The following is a 24,068-nucleotide window of genomic DNA, read 5'->3' as shown; positions in this document are numbered from 1 at the left end:
ACCACCTTATGGGCCAGCCATCCAACAACACTGTTAACTACTCTTCAAATAGAGCTTTCCAATCAAACGCAAAGACATTTTATATTTCTACCAATACCTTATTTCTTACATTTTCTTATGACAATGTCGTGCCAAAGCATCAAAATATAATTTGCACTTCTCCCACACTCACAATGTCTAAATGAGGGAGACACTGCTTTATTTTACATCTGGGGGCCAGCACCAATGTGTGTTTCTCCATGGTCAGTCTATTCCTCCTTCTGTCATTGAAGGGTTTTATTAGCACACTCCATGAGCTTGGGCTATGTGTTCCTCCAGTCACAGCTAAATGCCACAAGATGTCACTGTGTCACTAAAATGTTTGGAAACAAGATCAGGGTTTGCCCAGTCACAAATACATAGCCCTAGAGAAACAGAAAAAACTAAGTAGTAGGTGAAGTTTAATACTAGAATTACAGGCTACATAAAGAGTGCCTTATTTTAAATTTTAGTACAGGTTTTGTGCGAGTTGTATCAAACAATATGCAACATTCCTTCCAAACAAGCTGAAATTCACAGCTCTGGAACATAACAAGGAACAACTTATTAGTTTTCTAATGTGTTCTGCAATCATTAAATTATTTAGGCTCTCAGTGCCTTACCTTACAGGGCTTTGTGATTATTGCCTTTGTACAAGGGGAACCACAATCGAGGGAGGCTAAAGGGTTTGTCTAATTTCATACAGTGTGCTCCACAGTCAATCAAGGAACTCCAGAGTAATTCTCCCAAGCCCTGACAAACACCCTAATCAAGGGGCACATCATCTTCCTCCCCACCAAAACCTTCTGTGCTCCTTTGTCGAGGGCTTTCACCAAGTGCATATCCTGAATGGAAGCGTCTACTCTGTATGAAGAATCAGCACGGACAAGCTGTCTGAGCAGAAGTACGCTGGAGGAGGCTGGTGCCGGCTCCTGCTGAAATTCAACACTAACTCCACGCTCCTTTGAAATCCTTGCCAGAACTTTTAATCCAGTCAAGAAATAGCATGTTACACTTTCCATGCTGCTGAAAGTCTCACCACCTAATCCAAATTCACTGTCCAGACATGCACAGTGTAACCAAATGAAGCCAGGGCCATATCTGACTTGCCATCAGTGCTAGATGCAGCATTTCTCTCTTAGCTGCAGGTTTAGAGCACTTCTTCAGCAATACAATATTCATATTATGACACTTTTCAGTTCTACAATTCACTTGTCATTAGTGACTCTGTGCTAAGGAATAAAATAATAATTCTTAAAGCTGACAGACATCACCAACTTAAGAACCATAACATATCCAAAGGGAGACCAAGCTAATGACTAGGACAGCAGTTCTGCAAACATTTTGCCTGACAGCTAGCCTTCACATTGCTCCACCTGGTCTAAAACCCAAATCCCAATGAGTCAACAGCATGAAGAGGTGGATAATACCCTAAGGAAAAAGGCCAAGAGGTTTCAGTGAGAAGCAGCCTACTATGAGCTAGGAAGAAAATCCCACTTACCTGTCATATGTCTCTTTGAGATCTCTGGCCAGTTTGCACTTGGGTAGGATATGATGAAAAGGTGACTGTGGCCCTTCTGTGGCTATGGAAAATTTCAAAACAAGAAAGCGCACAACTGATTTCAAAGCAAAGAGAGTTTTCTCTTCCCCCACTAGGTACTGACCAGTATCTTAGGGACAGAATCCCTATCTTTTAAATCTAAATTATCTTTCAAAGCTTTTACATAACTCAAGTTACGTGTTAAAATAATAATAGTGAATTATTGCCAACTTCTCCTAAAACTCAACTCAGTTAAGCACACAAAACTGTTAATTTCACAAGCGATAATTTTAAGTGTTTTTGTTTTTATGCATGCTAGTTTTAATTTTTAATGCTTGCAGCAAGATGATACATCACTGTCAGATAGAGTTCATCTTAAATAGTGAGTATTATTATAGTAAATTGCTCTGAAGTACAGTCTATAAAAATGCTCTGTAACTATTCGCTAGCCACGGTAACAATATGTAAGAGTAAAGTTTCCACACAAGAAGTCTGGTGACTCAGCACACAGCATTAAAGCATGGGAAACTTGCCCTAGGTTGGGTGAAGCAGGCTACATATGAGTTCTCCCATCTCAGCCTGACAGGCAGATCTAAATGTGATGGTTCAGTGCACATTCTCCAGTGATCACACTGAACTCAGCTAGCAAAGAAAGTAAACAAGGTACTTTTCTAAGCTGACATCTCTGCGTAGGGTTAGTAATCTTGGATGAGGCAAAATGCAGTCAAAAGCTGTCAGAATGCTAAAGAGCAACAAAACTTGTTCATACTGATCCCAGCCACAAAAGAAGTAAGAAGGTACAATCAGCACTTTTCTGAAAAAGTGCTCCTGGACAAACATACTCCTGCATAAAGCTAAGCTCAGCACTCACTTTCTGACATGGCAGACACTTCATCCTGAATAGCTAAGATCAGCTTGGCCTCCCTGGTCAGGTACTGACAGCGGCGTTCCTCGTGCTGCAAGACTATGGCAATTCTTCGGGAGAGGTTGTGTAAGCAGTTTATCACAGATGGATCTGCATTGGCCTGCAGGCAACACAGAGAAGAAACAGGGTTGGTTATTCAGCCACAATCACATATATGGACTACTACAGTGATGGATAAGTAGTCAAAATAATTATCTTCAGTAGATATCAAAAGTCAGCCTCTTTGGCAACTGGCAAAAGAAATTAATTTTCTCCAGCAGCAACAAAGCAGAAGCTCAGAGAGGTCCAAAGGTAAAGAGAAGACTCAGAGATTTCTAAGCTTGTCTATGCGCATCAAAGGAACACAGCACCTGGAGTATGATATGCCTATCTGGTTTATTCTTCCCTGTTGTTAACGGGCCTTCTGCTAGCAGAGAGACCAAAGAACTCAATTTCACAAAGTGAGAAAAGAAAGTGTCAAGCTATTTGAAAAGGTAGAATATCATGATGCTCACGTTAAATTCACTGGGAGTATAAGGACTGCAGTGCTTTTAACATAGCCCATTCACTCCATGGTGCTATACTGATGTTTGTCTTAATATACTGACAAGACAGTAACTAGGTAAGAATTACCAACGCACGAGCAACAATTTGACCCCAAACCAGAATGAATTCGGATTTACACTCAACATTTCACAAATATGGCCTATTACTAAGGCTGCATCTGTGCAAGTCCCAGAAAGAAAAGTGCTGGGAAAATCTATTGTATAAGTACAGCTGACAAGGGGGGGGGGTGTGGGGTGTGTGTCAGTGGCTCCAGTCTGAGTAAGCAGCTGCTTCATGTTTGTTAAGACATTTAAAGGAATTTTCGGTTCTAGCAAGTGATAACTTGGCACGTAAACTAGTAAACCATGAGTCATCATTTTTAGATTCTACTGTTCTTGCTGAGTCATGACACGTTGGTAACCCTGAAGCTTAAACACAGCAGGACCAGTGCTGATTATAGCATTTGGGACTTTGCCTGCTCTGTCTGCCCACTACAGATGGACTCTCATCTTTATCTCAGAATGCCTCCACCCACCCCCTGCAGTGCACTACACCACACTAGGAAAAAATTTCCACTTGCTTCTTGTGCAGCACTTTCTAGAAACTTGACAGCTCTCTGTCAAGAGAGCTCTTAGTGAACTAAGAGTGTCTCACTTGGCAAGTATGACTTAGTGCTGCATTACACACACAATTACATCAGTATCACCACAGTGCCAAAATACAAAAAAAAGCAAGTTTTCCTAGAAGAACCACTAGAAATAAGGTTCTAGAAAAACGTGGGCTAGATATAGTCTTCATTGCACTTCACCAAGCTCTTGCAATATTTTGAATGAAGGAGCATTGGTTTCAACACTTCTGCTTCCACATGACTCAGTATGCATGACTGTTTGTGTTTGCATGTGCATCGACACACACTTACCTACAACCAAAGCATGGTGCCTTACCAATACACCAAAACAACAAAATTCTTGAAGCGAACATCTCTTAATGTGTGAAGTCTAGAATCAATTCCCATAGTGAAAATTCAGCATCTCCTGACCTAAGAATGTCTCAGAGCACCAGAACACTGGATCCCCAGCAGAACTCAGTGAACAATTTCTTGCTTGATTCAGACTGATTGCTGGAATAATTGTCTTGTGTGAAACCTTGCTCTTCAAGTGAGGACAAGCCATCCAGACTGTGGCCATGTATGTCCATGTTAGTCACCACTGGAAAGCCAGCAGTAAGAAAAGTACTAGTGCTAAAAGGGGGAACTGGGGGGGAAGAGGTAATTTCACAAGCAGGGAGCTGGAGGCTTTTAAATCATAATGTTACATCCAGTTGGGCAAAAATCAACCCCTTCCATAAAGACAGCTATTCCAACTCCCTCTTTGATTTTTAAAATGTTTCTTCACATATGTACATGCCACAAAATAATACGATGGCTCCGCAGATGCAACCTGTGGGCTGGGAAGAGAAAGCCAGAGCTCAGAAATCAAACAATGCTCAAACATAATGAAATTTCTAGGGTTTTATACCACCTAATTAGCTAAGCCAGGATCCCTTAACACAGATGCCAACATCTAGTCAATAGAGTAGGCTTGAAAAAAACTCCAAGTAAAAACTATCTATTTGCTCCAGGTTCTTGCTGAGGATCAAAACCTACTTATTCTTCACTTGTACCTTCTTCTCATTTAGAATGCTACAGCTGTTGCTCCCTGGCACTCTCCCTTTACAATGATCTCATTGCTAAGAGGAGGCAGCTTTCAAACACTGTCCATTTAATTATAAAAAAAAGCCTAAAAGCACTGAGCAAAGGCGCATGTCTCTGTATCACACAGCATGAGTAAGGGCTCAAAACAGTGCTGCTCTGAGCCAGAGGACATTTCTGAATGACTCTGCCCTGAGCAAGCCTGGGTTGACCAAGCCCATGGTGGGGACCTGACTCTTAAGGCTGGCCAAGCACGAACCACTGTCCACATTGCCTGCTGCCTCTGCTTCTGGAGCAGAACTGACCACCAAGATCCAAGCTACATGGAGTCACAAGGGCTCGGCAACGCACTAGTGCAGCTGTATGGATTTGGTCCTATCCTGGGCAGGAGTAGAGCAGTCATGTACAGAGAGCAGCATCTGCCACACAGGACAGCGAGACCCAGGCTGCCTTCCTGCACAGCTTAGTTGAACATGCCTCAATTGCAGGGTCTAGAAAAATCACAGCAGATTACCAGCTCACTCATAACAGAAGACAAGACACATAAAGGACTTGCAACTGGGTTCATATCTATTTTGCAAAGTGGTTTCTTGCATGCCTTTACACTCTGGGTATTTAAAACAAAAAACTCTAGGAAATGTCCTGAACGGAACAACAGTACTTGCTTTCCACTAGGCTGGAAAAAACTTTCCCACTTGTCAGTGTCATATTCTACATTGTTTAGGTTTGTTGTTTCGAATTAAAATATCCCAATGAAATCAAGCACTGAATGTTTTACAAGAGATTACTTGAACGTGAGCCTACTGCATTCTCTTATACATCCGAAGCACATCCCACTGTCAGACGGATTGAAGACAGTCCTTACCCTTAGTGCAAACACCACGTTGAAGAGAATCATAGTGGGCATCTCTCTCTTTGGTGAGGGATCAGTTTTGGATACCTGAAAAATATTTTTTTAGAAATCCCACAGGCTAGTGTCAGTTGGATTGAGTAACAAAGGGGGAAAAAAAAAAGGGGTGGGGGGTGGGGGGGAAGCCTAACTCAGTCAAATAACAAGCTTGCTGAGAAAAAAGCACAGACAAATCAAATTATACCATGGAATTTGACTTGTAGGAAATAAAACTATGATTTTTTTTTTTTATTAAAATGTCACAGTTACTCTACAACACTGCCTTTTTTGAGAAGCTGTGAAGACTTAAACCAAAGCATTTTGGTCATGACCACAGAAATGAGCATCAGCTAAGTAGCAGTCTTACTAGGTGTCTTTACTATTGCATTTTAGCATCATTAGGGACCCTAGGTTTAAATTCCTTAGCACAATTTTCATATATATTGTTAACTACAGAGAAGTCCATAGATTTCTCATCCCAGGCCACACCTATTCTTTCCTTTCCTAAAATCCCCATTTGGATTGCATCATGTTATCAACTATTGCTTTTATCAGAAAAAATATGCTCTGGAGCTGCAACACTAAAATAAAAGGTTTGATTTTCCCTTCCTGCAGGATTCCAAACACATTCTCCAGCCCCCCCTATTCTTTCTGCAGCAGAGAGCTTCATCCCTAACACAGGTACAGGCTTTCTGGTGGGAAGGAACAGTGGAAGCCAGACAAGCAAGTTGAATTTGCATATCCAAGACTAACAATAGTGAATCGAGCAAGCGTCGCCACAAGATGGAGCACAAAATCCAGAGGACATTCCCATCACCCCCGAAGCTCGGTGCTGAACACCCATCCAATCCCAAAACAGCTATAACCCACCAGGCCAAACACCCAGCTAACCTAATATTCGGTCTCTACCCAACATATGGGTACCCGTAGCTAATGCAGCATCTGAGACAGGGCAAATGCAGAGAAGCTGGCAAAAGCAGAGCTGCATCCTCCCTTCCTGACAGGTCCCAAGCATCAGCAATGAACTGCTCAACAGTGAACTCTGAAATCTGAGTGCTTTCACTCAGTAGTCTTAAAAATTATAGTAACTAAAAGAAGCGATACATATTTTTGTTTTTTTTAAAGTGTAAGTGAAGTTCTATCAGAAAGGCAGGGATGAGAGGGTGGTAAAGACAATTTACTGTGTTTATTTGTTTTGGAGTTACTGGATGTCTTGTGAACTTCAATAAAGACTCAAAAGCATTTCTGAGTGCAGGGACTGATCCTGTCCCTTAAAATCAAAGGAACTACCACCATTAACATCAATTGGGACGCAGGCTAGATTTCATATCACCTCTTGCCCAGAAAAAAAGAAGAAAAGACTAAGCTGGAACAAAAAATGCTGAAGGAGCTTGAAGAATTCAGAATATCACTACATAAAAGGCTGTCTGGCACACAGGATTAAATATTCATGCTCTTGTAACTCCTGTATCTCATCTGAGTAAGAATTTGCTGAGCTGTCCTGTGGATTAACTTATTGCACTATCAACTCCAAAGGAACCCAAACCAGAGACTGTCAGGTTACTCCACTCATTGCCTTTGCTCCATGGAAAAGGAGATCCATCTAGCTTCCTCCTAACTGCAAAAGGGTCCCAGATTTACATTCAAATTAACTAGCAGAGATGACTGCCATGTCTAGAAGATTCTGGACTCTAGAAAGTTCTGGGGGGCCTACTGGGGTGATAAGACACACCCAAAAAGAAGATCCTACAAGAAGTAACAAAAAAGTGTTTACAGCACTTTCTAACTTTATTTATCCAGATGCAATTTTATTTAGACAAATTGAAAATGAAGAGACATTTCAAGCAATTAGGATAAAACTGACTGGAAAGCTGAGAGAACGTATAATAATACGTGGTGAAAAAATGCAAATACAAATTTTTAACCTCATTTACACCACGTTTAGGAAGTTATGCCTTCTGGATGAGATTAGCAAAATAAAGGAATCTGACACTGTGAGAGAACAGGCCACTGCTGTCAGGGCCCTGAGGGCAGGAAAAGGTCTTAATGGCCCCGACCAGTCCCAACTGGGTCCCCACACACACACCCCCTAGCCCATGACCCAGGAGCCCCATTTAAGCTCAGCCCAGGGCCTGTAAGTGTGCCTGTCTCCAGCCCTGTCTCCTGGATGGACCTTGGACCTACATTTTATGTAGCTTGTCTCCTGGATGGACCCTTGATTAAGTACATGGCAGCCTTGTCCTCCAGCCCTGTCTCTGGTCCCACCTCCTCTTGCTCCTGGCTGGGGTTCCTGTACGGACCCTGGGCCTGATTCATCACTTGCCTTGTCTGGGCCTGGCGATGCACTTGCACAGCTTGCAGACACTTGAATTCTGTCGTCCAAAGCAGCTTAAACATTTGAAGGCTGAGCCTTGCCAATCCTCCATCACATTTCTTGTAGATTCATGACTGAGTTTCAAAAGTGGAACACTAGCATCTTTTTATACTTGAGGCCAGCTCCTCACTTGGATTAAAGCAGCCAGGTCCTCTAAATATCAAGCAGCAGTTGCCAACAATCTGTTTGCACCTCTAATTATAGATAGAAAGGATGATAGAATTGGCAAGAAGATTTTTTTTTTCCTGAAAACATGAACAACTTAGTAAATTTTATGAAAAATGAGACCAAAGCAGTTCAGTGACAGAGAAGTGTTGGATTCAGAAATTACCAAAGCCTAGTTTATTCTTACAGTCTATCAAGAAGAAGGAATGGGACAGGGAATATTTTGCACATAGAAGCATGTAAATTCTTTCCTAGATTTATGCAGGGCCTTTTCCATAGCCTAGCTGGCAACTGCTTTCATTCCAAGCAGCTAAAACACAGGCCACGGAGCAAGGTCTCAATGCAAGCAGCAGCCTGACTTTGTCCACAAGAAAATTTTTGACCTCTTTCAACATCCTACCTATTCCAACCAAGTCTTGTGAATCATTTTCAGCACCAGTAAGAGTTAAAAGCCAGAAAGGCTGACGTGGCTTCTAGCATTTGTGAAGGTTTTGGGTGTTTGGTTTTTGGGTTTTTTTTAACTGCCATACTAATTAGAGGTGCTAAAAAGCTAACTTCCAGTAAACTAACATAGTGAGAAACAGCTTTTTGAGCTGGACTGCTTAGTATTACTTCTCTTTACCCACACTGCTATTCTACAGTAACCAGAACAGGGTTTCTGTGAATCACTGACACAGCTCCCGCAGTTTGCCACTCACTATATTAATCTGGAAGTAACTAAAAGACAGCTTTGAACATCAGGAAGTAAAAACAGGATCAAAAGCCAACACGCACATTCCGAATTCTAAGTTTCCTAACTAAGCCAGGTAGTTTGTAAAGAAGGCAGGTCCCCAGAGTGGACCTCATGCCATACCTGCCCAAGGGCATGCTGAAGCAACGTGGGATGGCCAACAAAGCGAACATTATCAATCTTCAGTTCAAACTTTTTGCCACACATATCTGACTTGGTAGCCAAAATTGTTGCCAGGATGACATCTGAAAACCTTGAAGAGCAGAAACAGAAGTTATTACAATTTTCAGAAAGCATACCCCCAGAATATTCCTCCAAATACAGATATATTTAACTCATAATTTTTTAAATTATTGTAAGTTGTATCTAAATTGCTGTACCTGGAGTACCACCAATTATGTAAAATTAAGAACCCCTTAATTACATCTCTCAGATCATTACAATTATAAAACAGGAAGCATTCACGACAAAGACTGCGGGGTCATGCTTATTTAATTACATGCTCAGCAAAATACACTGGAAAGATTAGATGCAGTTTGCTTAAATATAAAAACAGCTCAAGTTAGCCATTGCCTGGATTTAGCTGCAGGTTAATGAACTTACTAAGCAACTACATATCGACACAGCCTATCACTCAAGCACAACAGAGGTCTTTAAGCCACCCAGTACAGCAGAGGGGAAGGAAAGAAAGAGCTGATTCAATAAGAAGAAAGATACAACCAACGCTTGTCCTTCCTTTCCCAAATCGAAGTTACTCACTTGAACAGATCTCAACCTGTGGTCAACAGACCACTGGCACCCTTCTGAGAGCTACCTGGCCTCACTTGGGCTTTCTCATTTCATAAACCAAACTGGGACAAATTCATGACAGGGCAGGCCCTTTGCAACACCAACCGTGGTGTTACTGGATTGGTCTGGATCGGTGGTGGCTGCAGGACAGGAGGGCAAGTATCTATGAGGAGTCTGCCCTGTAAAAGACAGCTATGGCTGCAAAAACAGGTAAGAATCCAGTGTGACAAGGAAGGAATTCGGCAACTGCTCTTTCCAATGGCGTTGCAACATTGGTGTGGTCTCTACAAACACTTGTTTTCTTCAGGGTGTCCCCTAAGACAATGGAGCTCAAATCCACAGGGAAGAGGACCTCAGTTAGCTGCTGGAGGGAAACTGTTGTTCTAGAACAGGGGCAGTGCAAGGTTTGATATTAGCAAGTTCAATCTTCATCTTATTTCTTGGAGGCTCTCATTTAACCAAATGAACTTCAAACCAGTTTCTGATGAGACCAGTTTTTTAAGAATGAAAACGTAATTTCATTTTTCTTTATTTACATTTAGGGATGGATGTCCCTGTCAGACCATCCCCCTGCACCAGGCAGGTATCCCAGATAACGTAGTATCACTCAGAGAAAAGGGCAGGCATGGGTGTGTGCTGCACTCACCTTATCTCTTGGCCACAAGCGAGACCTCAATGCCCAGAGAAGGAATTAATGTACCATATTCCTGGTTCACCCCGAGTGAGTTATAGAGTACTACAGAAACTAAGACAAATGCACACAGCCAGGTCTTTTGTGTGTATGCATCTGCATATGACCCACAGGGCATTTCTTTTATTAGACCTACATATACTGAAGATGAAGGACAACACAGGGGTTTTACAAACTGTCAAAGCCCCTGGTGTTTGTACAAACAGGCGATCCTGACCACAGCATGCTGCTTATGTTTGGCTTATGGAAGGAGCAGCTGTGTACAAACTTCCAAATCCCTGGCTGCTCTGCTCCAAACACAGCTAACAGCAAGCAGAGAGATGGGGAGACTAGCCAGAGATTCCGGGGGCCGCTGAACCACACTCCTCAGCCACGGCACTGCACTGGGCTGCACAACACATGGAGTTTGTGAAGAAAGGGCAAAGTGTCCTCGAAGAGGACCTGGACTGACAGTCCCTGGACATGACATTCAAAATAAGAAAAAGCGTCACCATGACAGCAGTGAGCTCTTCCCTCTCTTTTTGCCCTGTTCTGATGTGTTCTTTAATAGGTTCATCATGGAGCCAACAAGACTATAATAGCAATACATCCAAAACCAGCATACGTTTTGGGGGGTGAAGGGAGAAGGAGGGTAAATTAGAAAATGCCTGCTTGCTGGTAAGAAATTAGTTATTCTTCCCTCTCCCAGCCTTGGCAAAGGATACCTTGGGAGCTGGAAAACTGATCATTACGATGACTTTCACCACCGTTAAGATTTGACTTTTACAAGGAATTACACCAGCAGATCTTTTAACAGATAAGTGAATGTAACAGTTCAGCAGTTCCCCGGAAGAGCTCATGACACCAACAGCCCTCTGTCTGCCCTACCTTGTATGGGGCTCTGTGGGGAGGAGGAGATTAAAAGGTTGATTTTGTAAAGTCCTTCGTATCTTCTTACTAGCAGAGACTTCTCTTTCTGGGAGAGTACTGCAACTGCAGCCAGATGACACACTCAGGATAGATAACCCTGTGATGGGTTACACAGGTGCTACCTGAAGGGTACAGACACCTGGTATGACCGCAGGCTCTCCCAAGAGTAACCTGGACTCCAGCCCCATTCTCCTCATCTGACAGCCTAGATTTATTGGTTTTGCTGGTTTGTGGGTTCCCCCCCCCAGTGGTGTACATAATTATACATTTCTTAGGCCTCAGGATGATAGGGAGATTGAGAGATAGCAGATACATTATTCCCATCATTTCAATTCATCATCTCATCTTAGAAAATAACACTTTTACTTTAAATATTTTAATACTGATTTTCTAATCTCTGGGGTATACTAAGATGACCTAAAAATATTGACTTATCAGAGCCCAAGACTTTGTTAGAAGCAGATTAGGTTTCGCAGTTGGGCAGTGACAGTCCCTTCTTTTATGAGATTAGTCTGAGCATTGTGATTTCCAGAGGAAAGCAAACCTCTCCTGCACTAAGGAATTCAGCAGGCAGAAACTAAATACAAAAGACAAAAGCTTTGATTTGCCCAAAATATCCTACCGCTCCTATCACGAGCTCAATGTAGCAGCAACAGCAGACAATCCAGCAGTACGATACAAATCACACTAGTGCAGATCAACTGCTGTCACCAGCATCTCCTCTGGAAACCCAGCTGAAACAACAATTGCTTTAGCACATGGAAAAGGAAGGGGAAAGAACATCAAAACACAAATTCATCTTTTCCCCAAGAATGGATAATAACTTTTTATATGCCACGTGAATTCAAAGCAAGGTTTTTATACAGAATTCTTTGAAGTAGTTTAGAAAGGGAGCTGAGTATCTAGGTGAGCATCTTTATGTTAAGCAGGGACTAGAGATGCAGTTTAATACTTTTGGGGCCCTGGGTAGAGATAAGCACTTTTCCCTCCACATGTTCAAAAAGGGAGTATAATGCAGTCATCCAGTTTAGCTTAGTGGGGCACCAGAAAAAGCAACTAGTGCGGCTGCTCAAAACCAGGTCTCTGAAGAGCTCTCCATAATTATTGTGGGATTAAATAGTTTACTCACTGATCTGTCCTTTTAAGTCATTGCTCATCAGAAAGCAATTTGTTTTAAAGCTCCTTGTTGGAATAACTACAATGCCAAGGCTATACTTGTTGCATTCTCGGAGGATCACAATTTTCTGAATTCACAGAAGGGACAGTACCACATGCATTCTGGATACCTTACCAGAAGCACAGAAATGTTAGTAGGACCTTTGTAATTATCCTAGCGTAAACCTTCAGCAATACGTTTCCTACAGACATTGTGATTTAGCATGTAATTATCTCATCATTCGGTGTAATACAGAAACCAGAAACAAAGCACAATTAAAAGGATGGTGAGAAAAGAAAGCCATTCTAGACATAGGTGATTGTTTAGAACGTTTGATCTTACCCCGAAACCAATTGCTCATCAGTTAGAGGACATTGGTCTCTGAAATGGGAACATGGCCATAAACACAAAACAAAAACACAACAAAAGAAAATAAACGAGGAAAGTACACAAAATAAAAAGATAATATTAAAAACTAGATGAACTATTAAGGTTTAAACTCCTGTAAAGGAAATATAACTATTGAGAAGAGTCAAAAGTTAATGGTAGGTGAATTCCAGGTATATATTGCAGGCTCAGATTAACAACAGAAAAAACAGGCTAAGGCATTTTAGTCCTCTTGCTAACACTGGCTGCTGTAATGTGTTCCCACAATACATTGCATTTATGGAGCTTTATTTACACTTCACATACTTTTTAATTCATGCTTACCTTAAGAGAAAATAGAAGAGGTTGCAGGCTGATTTAGAGCAGATTCTAAACTTCAGTTTCTTTTCTAGACTATTACTAGCATTTTCACCAAAGGAACATTCCATGCTGCCCCAAATGACCCACAGCTCTTCAGAATTGGTTCTGGTGCTTCCATACCCACAAGACTTAGAAAAACAGGATGCCAAACATTTATTGATGCATGCACAGCCAGGATTCTGTAAAGGGCCTTGCACACAGAGCCGCTGCTGCTCCCCCCAGGGATGTAAACAACAGGTACAAGTCTGGCCAGACTCACAGCACAAGCATGAAGTCATTCTCTGTCTCCCCCAGACAATAAGCAGGAATTTAGGAAGAGTAGGCTGAAACAGTTTTCAATGCAAAGAACCTGAAAACCTTCTTTACAACAGGTGGGCAGAGCGAGGCACTGTTAACAGCTGTACTCGCTTTTATATCAGAGAAACAAACACCTATTTTCATTTTAAGTCAACTGCTTTTTTTTTCTCCAAATAACAAGGAAAAAAAGGACTTATTTCCTGATGCAAATTTCCTAAATATATTGAAAAATGAATCTGATAAAAGCTTTATACTGTCCACGTTAGAAAGGGGAGACAAAATGAAAACCTCCAACAATTATTTAATCCAAAAGACAGCAGATTTCTACTGGTCACGTTGAATAGAGAACCTAGAGCAATCCTAAATGACAAACTATACAAAGGGGGTATATTACAGGAAGGGTGTTTAAAGGGATGGATGGATAGATGAATGGAAAAGCACGGGCTTACAGAAAGGAAGCCTTTCAGAACAAATACAAGGAAGAACACTGGAGTCCAGTGAAAGAGGGACAGAGGATACAGAAATGTTATCACAGGAGAACTACTGTTTGTTAGAAAGGGACATTCAAGTCCTTGTTTGCCAGTAACTTGACTTTTTTTATAACAGAAGCGTTTGGCCAATTAATGACATCAATGCTGTCAAACTTGCTAAACCTCCTTCAGTTAGTTATGCTACTAAAAAATGCAAAGTCTGGTGTAACATATGTTACTATACGTGCATCTTCATTAGAATTTTTGCTTGCTGACTATACCACCTTCAGAAAAACTACAAAAAACATTTCAGACCAATTTAACAAAGCATTATCTTACAGCTTCAAAAGAGTAAGTGCCTCACATCGCGGCGGGGTGGGGGGGGAGTAAGAGAGAGACTGGTAGGCATCTCCATAAGCTGTGAGGGGTATGTATTACTGGTAAAAGCACTGAAAAACTGAAGGATGTTTGTGAAGAGAGCAAATAATGAAAGGATGAGAAGAAGCCAACAAAGAGAGACACTTGACAAGCAATTTGTTTTGACAGGGACAGATTCTTCTGAATACCTTTTTGTTGCATGGCCACCATCAACACACCTCAACCACTTTTGCTACTTGACTTGCTTTTAAAAGGAAGAAAAATCTATATTCTGAAGACCCAAACACACACCTCCATTGAGCGGAAATTAATACAAGCGAATGCACACCAGCAACGCATAGGTAGGATCATCATGAATAGGCTGCAATTGTCTATAAAAAACAAAAAGCATAACAATGACCAGGAAATTCGAGCCTGAAGGCTAGAAGAAATCCAATTATGCATACAAATATGCTGTATGGAAATGGAGAGTCAAGGCACCTAAATGGATCTAATTTTGCCCTTTCTGAGACCATAAAGAAATACATACACCTCAACTGCTCCAGGAAAGGTCAGCTAAAAAGTAACTAATCTGGGTTCCAATAGCTTAGGAAAAAAGCAACAGTGAACCTTATCTAGGAGACAATTGGTGCTAGATTGTTAGTAAATTGAAGACAGACAGCCAGTATAAAAAAGGATGACTCCAACCCTCATAAGAACTAGTGCAGCAACAAGATAAATCTGAAATAACCTTTGCTACTGAACATGAAAACATGGGAAGACCCAACCCTTCAACATCAAACTTGCCATACACTATCAACTCAACCTAGCACTCTGCCCCCTCCAAAGCCTCAATTTGTGCCACCAAAAACATCCACAGATGCTACTGATATGCAGTGATTTAAAGGAATCTTTTTGCCAACCCTTCTTTGAAGAAGCCTTCCAGAAATAATATGAAACCACTTAATGAATTACTTTCATGAGAGACAGCTCCAATCAGAAAGTCATCACCACCAGAAACCAGACTGGACTGATGAAATCTGTCCATGGATTATTGAACTGAGTGTTTCAGGAAGGGAACTGCTGTACCACTGCACTGCAGAAGAACAAACTTACAGGGACAGAGCTGCTACTGGGAGAATGGCTCTCTCAAAACTAGTCACTCCATTCCTGGTCTCTCCAGCCTGATCTTCAATGGGAACATAGAAAATACATTCTGAACAGGAACCCGGGAGAAAAAGTTTGTAACATTGGTGAGGAAAAAACCCCCATGGGCTCAATGACAATACTGGTTTTACAGTATGTGATAGTTAAACTCCTTCCTTTCCTAGTTTACCAACCATATGCATCTCGCTCTCCCCAAGACATCTGCACCTTTCTGCCTCCACTCTCTCCTTAGAATATCTTCTGCTCCACAGGCACCAACATCTGTTACTCCCAAAACGGTGTGATACAAATCAAAAGTCTGAGCAACCTGTTGTACACAGTTTTGAAGATCCCTTTTTGCTTTGTGGTGGAAGAAGGGCCTGTGTACCTATAACTTGCATATTTCTTCCACCTGTATTGATAAGTCCAGTGAAAGATATTAACTCCGCCAACAAACCTCCTCTTGCCTAATATAAATTAACAGTACTTAGTATATAAAGAGCATTAGCAATTTCTTCTACTAGCTGCCATCACAGAAGGATAAGTTTAGCTGCTACCTCAGTTGTATGGGATGCAGTCGACTTACAACACTGACTACATTGGGAAAAAACTTTCCAATAAACAAACTTGAAACAAATGCAATTTTGAAAAAGACTTTGAATTTCTGAATGCAGATGCCCAGCCCTGTAAGCAGCACAAGCAGCATGCTAGACCTCGATATCTGGCCTCTAGCAGAGCCCACACTTTCAGAGCAACATAAACATCCCTCTTCTTCTATTTCCCCTTCATCTGTATGGCAGCTAGAGACAGATCCACAGGAGATAATATTAAAGGACTTCCTGCTAACAGACCTGCATTGGCTGAAACCTCAATTTCATCTAAGCAGATATAAGGTTTATAAACACTGACCTTAGTAAGAGTCAGATGCGGACACTGCAGCATGAATTTGTATGTATTGCTATTATACAAAACTGTACAAATGACAACTTCTTTCTTCTGAAGATGATCACTGCAGAGGGGGATTTTTGTCTTAATATTCTTTCATTCAGTGCTTCAGAACTGTGATATTTTGCACTTAGTGAGTTCAGCTGAGAGATCATAAATTCTTTTAAACACTAAAATCTTAATAACAAATATCTGACCAGGAGATTAAGCACTAACTTTCAAGCCCAGTGTTCTGGACACCACAATGAAATAATCTAAATCTTTGTTTAATGCAGGTTACATGCCAGCACATTCAACCTACTTAAAACCAGTTTCAGGCAAATACTAGCAGTTTTCTCATCTGACCATAATTTGAAATGATAAAAGCTTCTCCTGCATCACTGTAGTAGCCACATACTGCATGACACTAATTCAGCACCACAGGCAACATCCAACGAATGCAGCTCCGCATTAAGTGCTTTGTCCAACTGGCCAGAATGGCAGAGGCAACAAGAATCAGTATCAGACAAAAGCTGGTACCATTCCAATACCATCTTAATCTATCTAGTGAAATACTAGAGCCAGGGTTTTGAACAGCAACCAACAAAATCCCCGAGATAACCAGCAAACATGTGCACTGAACCTTCCTAATGTGTATACTAGCTGCCATCAACAGCACAGTCTGAAACGCCATTCACCAATTACCAAACTTACAAAAGCACAGCTTGCTCCCACTGGAGTTGTGCCCTGTACCATACTGTGCTCACTGGTGACACGACAGAAGGCTGCATTTGAAGGTTTCAAAGATACCAGAAAAGGCAAGAGATACGAGACCTCAAGCAAAATGTGTTTTCATAAGATCCCAGTCCTAGAAAAACATATGAATTTGATGAAGTTTACTGTCATGGGTGATTTTAATTTCAGCTAAACCATTCTCAGTCAAAGTTAAGAACAAGCTTACATTTTGCAAGGTTGAGATCTAAATTTCTTTTTTGGGGGCAAGTGACAAGCACTTCTTTTCTACTTTTTTATGAGAGAAGAGCAGCAACTACCCTATTTTATTAATATTTGAGATTAAAACACATATCACAAAGAAGAACTGCAACTGAACTACGGGCCAACAGACAAAAAACCTTTTTCTTTCCCAGATTTGTCTCACATCTGATAGTGATAAATTTAGAACCATGCAGCAGATTTCAAATCTACAAAAACTAATTAGAGGGTCCATTCATATGCACATGCATGCTGAACACACTGACTATTTTCAGTGCGTTTGTTACCCACTGATTTGCTGTAATTGAAAAAACTATCTTTAAGTCTCAGTATCCTTTTGAGCTACTATTTCACTCCACAGACACAAGGGCAGCTGTATCTGGAGAAACAAAATTAGTTATTCATTAGTGCACAGCAATTCCATACGACACTTACACGAGCTAGGGAAGAATTTGAGGCAACTGAATAATATATCCAGTTAGATGTAGGCAGTTAAAGAAAAGTGGAATTTTGCCAAAGTATTAATGCTCCTAGCTTTGAAAGAGTAATACTGCCTTTCTAATGAGCACAAAATACCTGACCTACACCTTGCCTAGATAACAATAGATTCAGTAGCATTCCCTCATGAGAAATTCCTTATTACTTAGCACTAATTTGCTCATAACTTGTCATTAAAGCATTTTTTGGCAGGTCATCTTCTATACAGTTTGAGAGAATTTGTCTGCTGAACCAGCAGGCAAGAGAGCAACAGGCCACCTCTCCTCTGTTTCGAACTCTTAGGCAAGGAGAAACGTTTTACCCTACCTGGAGTCCCCATCTTGATCTTCTGTGGTGTCACCAGAGCTATTCACAGCATATCGACTCCTTGGTTTATCTGAAACAAAGAATAAAGACAGCTTTTTCATGGAACAACCTTCTTAAAGTGCTCATTAAAAGAAGTGTATTAAGAGAATTCTTGTGCATTAAGAGAATATTTGTCTGTGCCCTTTTTAATATTGTTCATAAGAGAGATCTAAAAAAAGTAATATTAAAAGCAGATGGTTCCTTCCTTTTTAGGTAGAAGCACCAGATCTTGTTTTTTCTATTCTCACTCAAAACCACATCAAAAATAGGATAAAGAGGTTTATATCTTCAGGGGTTAAAGAGGCAAAAGCAAAAAAATTCACAGAAACAATATTTCTCTCAAGTGCCAGGTAACAGTTTGCAGTTAGAGAGAGAGTGTGGAAAATAAAATTCTGACCAGTGCATTTCCCTCATTATTGCTCAGGTTTCGGGACAATGATAATGCTCCAGAAGCCCCTCCTGCAGTCACAGGTATCAAAATCCTTTACCAACAAAAAGCAGGAGGGGGGCGGGATGGAAGCAGCCAGCCAAAAAAACCCCCACATTCTCAGATTTTACTTATAAAACCAAAAATGGGTTTTAAGACAATTCTCTCCTGGTAAAAAGTGACTCACAACCTAAACAGGGGCGTCAAACTTCTCGTGACACACGGCAGTTAGCAAGCAACCCAAGTCGAATAGCTTCATCACTCTGCAGCACCTTTAGGCCCACGCCCCAAGACTCACCCACTGCCGAGGCCAGGTGGGACGCTGACCCTGACCGCAGCACCGCGGGTGCAGCCATCCTGCCTCTGGCCCCCGCAGACTCCTGGCTGCGGGCAGGTCTGAGCCTGGCCCCAGACACCATCCCCGATCAGGAATCTCAGAGCAAGAGAGAGGTACAACCAACACTGGCTCCACAGCAGCCAGCGGGCACCTGAATGGTACATGTTCCTACCTTCCAAAAGAAATGAAACCTCCCCCACCCCATTATTCAACACAAGGGACTAAAGTCTCTTAGTTCCTACCCATTATCAGTTAAAGCTCACTTAGTGTTTTCTGAATCCCCTCTCCCAGATCAGTGCCTTCACTTCTCACCCTGCCTCCTCCTCGCCCTACAGCTCTTAAAACCCACACAGCTTCAGCTGGTCCAGGAACAGCAACAAGGCACCAAGTCAATAATAACACCTGGTGCTAACATGGTTCGATTAATGTGGGGCATGAGGTGGGCGTGTGTGTGAGGGGTGCCAGGGCACCTGGGGGTACGAGGGATGTGTGTGTGTGTGAGGGGTGCCGGGCCCCCACAGAGACTATGAGGCTGGGGGGGGCGGGGGGAGACCACCACAGGGGGGGTGTGTGGGGTGTGCGGGATACCAGGCCCCCACGGGCGGCGGCAGGCCCCCGGCGGAGGCTCCTGGGGGCGCGGGGCAGCCGCAGGCCGGGCCGAACCCCGCGGCGTCGCGCACTTACTGGCCTGTGCGGCGGGGTGCTCGGCGCCGCGCTGGAAGGGGAAGCGGAAGAGCAGCTTGTTGCCGCGGCTGCCCGAGCTCACCAGGATAACGCTGATGGGGCTGGTGCTCTCGCCCATGCCGGCGCGGCGCGGCCCGGCCGGGCCCGCAGGAAGGCCGCCCGGTGCCGCCGGCTTCCGCTTCCGCCCCGCTACCCGGGCCCGGCCCGCGGCTCCCGGCTGCCGGCGGGGCGGGGCTGCCGGGGCTGCCGGAGCCGCCGGAGCCGCTGGAGCCGGAGTCGGGGCCGGGGCCGGGGCCGCTGCGGGCCGGTGGCTCGGGGCCTGCAGTGCTGCGGGCGGAGCGCAACCGGCCCCCAGCGCCTCACGGCCCGGTTCAGACCAGCACCTCGCACCCCTCACAGCCCCGTCACCCGGTACAGCCCAGTGCCCCCAGTTCAGACCAGCGCCTCGCACGCACAGCCCCCCAGCACTCCCCTCGGTCAGCCCAGTGTCCCCAGTCCAGACTAGTACTCTCCATGGGCACCACTCCCCGTTCCACGGACTCCCAGATTATTCCAGTGCTTCATGTGCCTACAACCAGCACCTTCCGGCTCGGCCCAGCGCCCCCAGTACAGCCCAGCGCCCCCAGTTCGGCCCATTGCCCGCAGTTCAGCCCTGCACCCAGGCCTCTGGCCACGGCTCCAGCCCTGCAGCCTTCGTGCAGGGGCTGCCGGAGGCCTGGGCTGCCTATTGACATTTCTTCCCGTCGGCCTCTTTGGGTCATCCGTAGCCTTTCAGCCAGTTGGGTCATTAACATCTCCAGAACTTTGCTAAAAGCCGTTGGCAAACAACAGTGAGGGCTCGTCGCTCCCTGGCGGGTTAGCTGTTCCAGGGTGCCCGCGGGAGGCAGGTTGCGCAAGTCAGAGCCCTTGGCTCCCCGTCCTCGCAGAAAGGCTCCCGTGATCCCGTTTCTCACGTTCATCGCATGATCTCGGGGCGCTCTACAGCACTGGTACAACCTGCCTTGTGGTTCTGTAAATTTACTCCTGCCTCTAGAGTACCAAGGGTAATGTTACTTCCCCTGGCAGCTGTCTTGCTGCCTTCATCTTATTTTGTGTTTAACCGACGTCAGAAATTATCAGCAATTATATTAGAGGATATCCTGGGTTTTGCGTGCAAATTCTTCTGTATTTGATTACATTATTTAGATATTGGAACACTCTGAGATATCCCCACTCTGGATTTTGCTCTGCAATTCCCCCCAGGGACATGGGGCAGAGGTGGGTGGCTGAAGAGGGAGATGAGCACACGCAGCGCGGGTGTAATCTGCAGGGCCATTCTCCACAAGGCCAGCGATAACAATTGAAGCAAGAGAAGGTGTCGCTGAGGGGAGCGAGTTGTCTAAGGGTGATTAAAGAGCAGTCGTATTATCACGGCAGAGCATTCCTCGTGCACCAGTGCTGGGCAGCTACGTTAAAATGTCTGCTTCGAAGCATAATTTTACTTTCTTAAATAATAAATTACAGACATATTTTGTCATTTCCAGCTCTTGGAGGCTGTACTTTCATTAAAGGAAAACATTGCAAGTCCTTTGAGCACTGGTAGGAAATTAAAGAATAAAGCCAGGATTTAGATTCCACTTTTAAAATTTCCAAAACTTCATACGCCCCAAATTTTTCAGAGTTAGAGCAGAGGTATGTGCCACCTTATCCACAGGTATTCCCCTTGAGGGGGAAGCAGTCCCCGTGGAGAATACAGGCCCATGGGAGAAGTTATCCCTGATCTCACAGAAGTGCCATTCAGTCAGTCACTGGATTTACAGTCAGGGCTGACAGAAATTATAATCCCACTTTTGTATCGAGCAAACAGGCCTGTCGCTCACTTCTGCCATTTAAAATGAGAAACTGTGGCAGTCTGCCTTTGGAACAGGATTCAAAAATACCTACATTAATATTAAAAATCACCTTTGGTGACATTTCACAGCTTTATGACAAAGATGCATCATCTGCCCAAGGGTGGACATTCTGCTATGGTCTATGAATCATAATTAAGAGAAGCAGCGGCAAGAAAGGAAGCAGGTCTGGTGGAGTTTCCCAGAGGACATAGCTTCAGTATCAGTCCTGTGACAGAGGAACACCAGCAATCATATTGTCCGACTGCTTGCGTTGCTGAGGCCAGGACCTCCACGTCTCACTACCCTGTGGGCAGCTGAAGCACTGGGATGGAAGAACTTGGCTGAGGGGTCCATGCAAGGACAGAGACAGTCACTCTCCATGTCACGTGGTGGGACGTGGCCGAGGACCACGCTTCTCCCACCAGGCACGTTCCTGAGGAGTTCCTGCAACTGTCCTCAGCGCAGCCCTGATCCTGGGCAAGTGATGAGCTCCTTCTAGCAAACCACTGTCATCTTTTGGCTGCTCTGGCTTTTGTGATAGTGCAAGAGCAACTCTCCGAAAATGAATTCAAATTCCATAAAGATTTCAGCCATGACAAACCCTCCTGTGCGAGCATCACCCTGATCATCGTGTCTACACAGACCTTAATCCTACAGTCATGGAGAATCAATATTCAGGTTAAACAGGCAGCAAAATAGGAAGGAGTCCTGATGGTCTCTGCCTTATCCCTGGGTATTTCTGGGTCACAGTTGCTTCCCTTGTGCGTTGATTGAGTAACCTCTGATTAAAAGCACTCTCACTGTGGAGAGCTTGGAGCACAGCCATGCAGCAGGCAATGTAAGAGGCAGCACTTTGGGGAGGAGACTAAAACATTATATGAATGTATATTTAACAACAGCATCTTTATTTTCAAAGTAATTTTTCTAGGGGAAAACTGCAGGGTTTTGAAATGCCTATTAGCAAGGGATGATGAATACAGCCTCCCTTGGTACCTCCATCCATTCAAGCTGTTGTCCTGGTTTCAGCTGGGATAGAGTCAATTTTCTTTCTAGTAGCTGGTATAGTGTTACATTTTGAATTCAGTGTGAGAAGAATGTTGATAACACACTGATGTTTTCAGTGGTTGCTAAGTAGTGTTTCTACTAAGTCAAGGATTTTTCAGCTTCTCATGCCCAGCCAGCGAGAAGGCTGGAGGGGCACAAGGAGTTGGGAAGGGACACAGCCAGGGCAGCTGACCCAAACTGGCCAAAGGGGTATTCCATACCGTGTGACATCATGCCCAGTATATAAACTGGGGGGGAGTTGGCCGGGGTGTGGATCACTGCTCAGGAACTAACTGGGCATCAGTCAGCGAGTGGTGAGCAATTGCATTGTGCATCACTTGTTTTGTATATTCCAATTCTTTTATTGTTGTTATTATTATTATTGTCATTTTATTATGATGATTATTATTTTCTTCCTTTCTGTCCTATTAAACTGTTCTTATCTCAACCCATGAGTTTTACTCTTTTTTTTCCCAATTCTCTCCCCCATCCCACTGGGTGGGGGGGAGTGAGCAAGCAGCTGCGTGGTGCTTAGTTGCTGGCTGGGGTTAAACCACAACAGCTGTATAAACTGAATATTGTGTTGCCCTGTGCCCTGACTGAAGGACTGCTGCCCATGCCATCAGAGGCACTTCTAATTGGAGACTGCGCTGCACCACATTTGTGTAGCCAGAGTTAGCTCCAGGTTTTCAGTGGACATGTATGACATTTATCAAAGGGAGGATATACAAAGAGCACTCTGATAATACTCCTTATGGTAAAGTGATTGTCCTCACTGGGTCTCAGGTGAGTCCCCTCTTGTATTGCCTGTTAAAATGAGGTACAGAGAGAAGCAAATTACCCAGCCACCCAGCCAGTGGGCCAGAGGGCTGAGGAGGGAGCTGTGGTGTTGAACACAATCTTAAATTAAATCCCAGATAAGGTGCTGGCCTCCACAGAGGGGATGATAATACAAGATCATTGAACCCAGCCAGGCTTGCAGACAAAGAGAAAGAAGCATCAAGTGCTTTGTGCCTGCCCTTTGGGAAAGCCCAAGGTTTCTCCTGCTTCAACTGACACATCACACGCAGAGAGGCTTAAATTCAGAGCCCAGTGCAAAGCACAACGGGTAGGTCAGAGCCTTTCTGCAAGTGCCGCTGCAGCCACCAGGACATTGGGGACACCAGAGGATACAGCAGCCGCTGTGTGACCCCATCCCTACTGCTTCTCTATCACCACCGGTTCATTCCCACCTGACCCCAGGTTGTGGCGGCAGAGCCACAGCCCCAGGAGAGTGGGGTCAATTTGTAGTGAATGTATCAACTCCTAAGGGCTATAGAGTCTGCCCGGAGAGGATCCCCATGTGAAGGCACCGAAGAAACCCTCACCGTAAGCACAGCACACAGGCGAACCTAGCTCCATGCCAAACCCAACACCTGCTGGCAGTCAGGTTCCCCTGCCCGGCAGCATGGCACAGCCGCACCATGGCTCCCAAGAGAGCCTCCAAGTGTGCTGCATGCTCCTGCGTGACATTTAGTAGGCTTGGGT

The 24,068-nt window shown here is 43.9% G+C and overlaps 1 protein-coding gene across 16 annotated transcripts in view; it reads right to left on the bottom strand.

Moving 5' to 3' along the window:
- The window catches only part of NPRL3 (NPR3 like, GATOR1 complex subunit), a 47,097-nt gene extending 27,312 nt beyond the window's left edge, over window positions 1-19,785 (bottom strand). For 7 of the 16 annotated variants that reach the window (XR_007510336.1, XR_007510337.1, XR_007510338.1 and 4 more), the window contains exons 1-7: window positions 19,627-19,785; window positions 18,140-18,209; window positions 12,744-12,782; window positions 8,980-9,109; window positions 5,564-5,638; window positions 2,430-2,583; window positions 1,520-1,601 (exon numbers count right to left, since the gene is read on the bottom strand). Coding sequence is in view for 13 of the 16 variants with exons in the window: in XM_049835421.1 (XP_049691378.1) it covers window positions 1,520-1,601; window positions 2,430-2,583; window positions 5,564-5,638; window positions 8,980-9,109; window positions 12,744-12,782; window positions 18,140-18,209; window positions 19,627-19,744 (668 nt within the window). In the remaining 3 variants the exon portion in view is untranslated. Of the gene's footprint in view, window positions 1-1,519; window positions 1,602-2,429; window positions 2,584-5,563; window positions 5,639-7,163; window positions 7,262-8,979; window positions 9,110-12,743; window positions 12,783-14,584; window positions 14,665-18,139; window positions 18,210-19,626 lie in introns of those variants that run through there. The other 9 variants (XM_049835426.1, XM_049835427.1, XM_049835435.1 and 6 more) reach the window with 8 other exon arrangements.
- Between the last annotated feature and the right edge of the window lie 4,283 nt (window positions 19,786-24,068).

The sequence above is a fragment of the Accipiter gentilis genome, chromosome 33 (genome assembly GCF_929443795.1).
Source record: "Accipiter gentilis chromosome 33, bAccGen1.1, whole genome shotgun sequence".
Taxonomy (NCBI): Eukaryota; Metazoa; Chordata; class Aves; order Accipitriformes; family Accipitridae; genus Astur; species Astur gentilis.
Note: the sequence above shows the minus strand (reverse complement) of the source record. Positions and strands in the feature narration are given on the sequence as shown.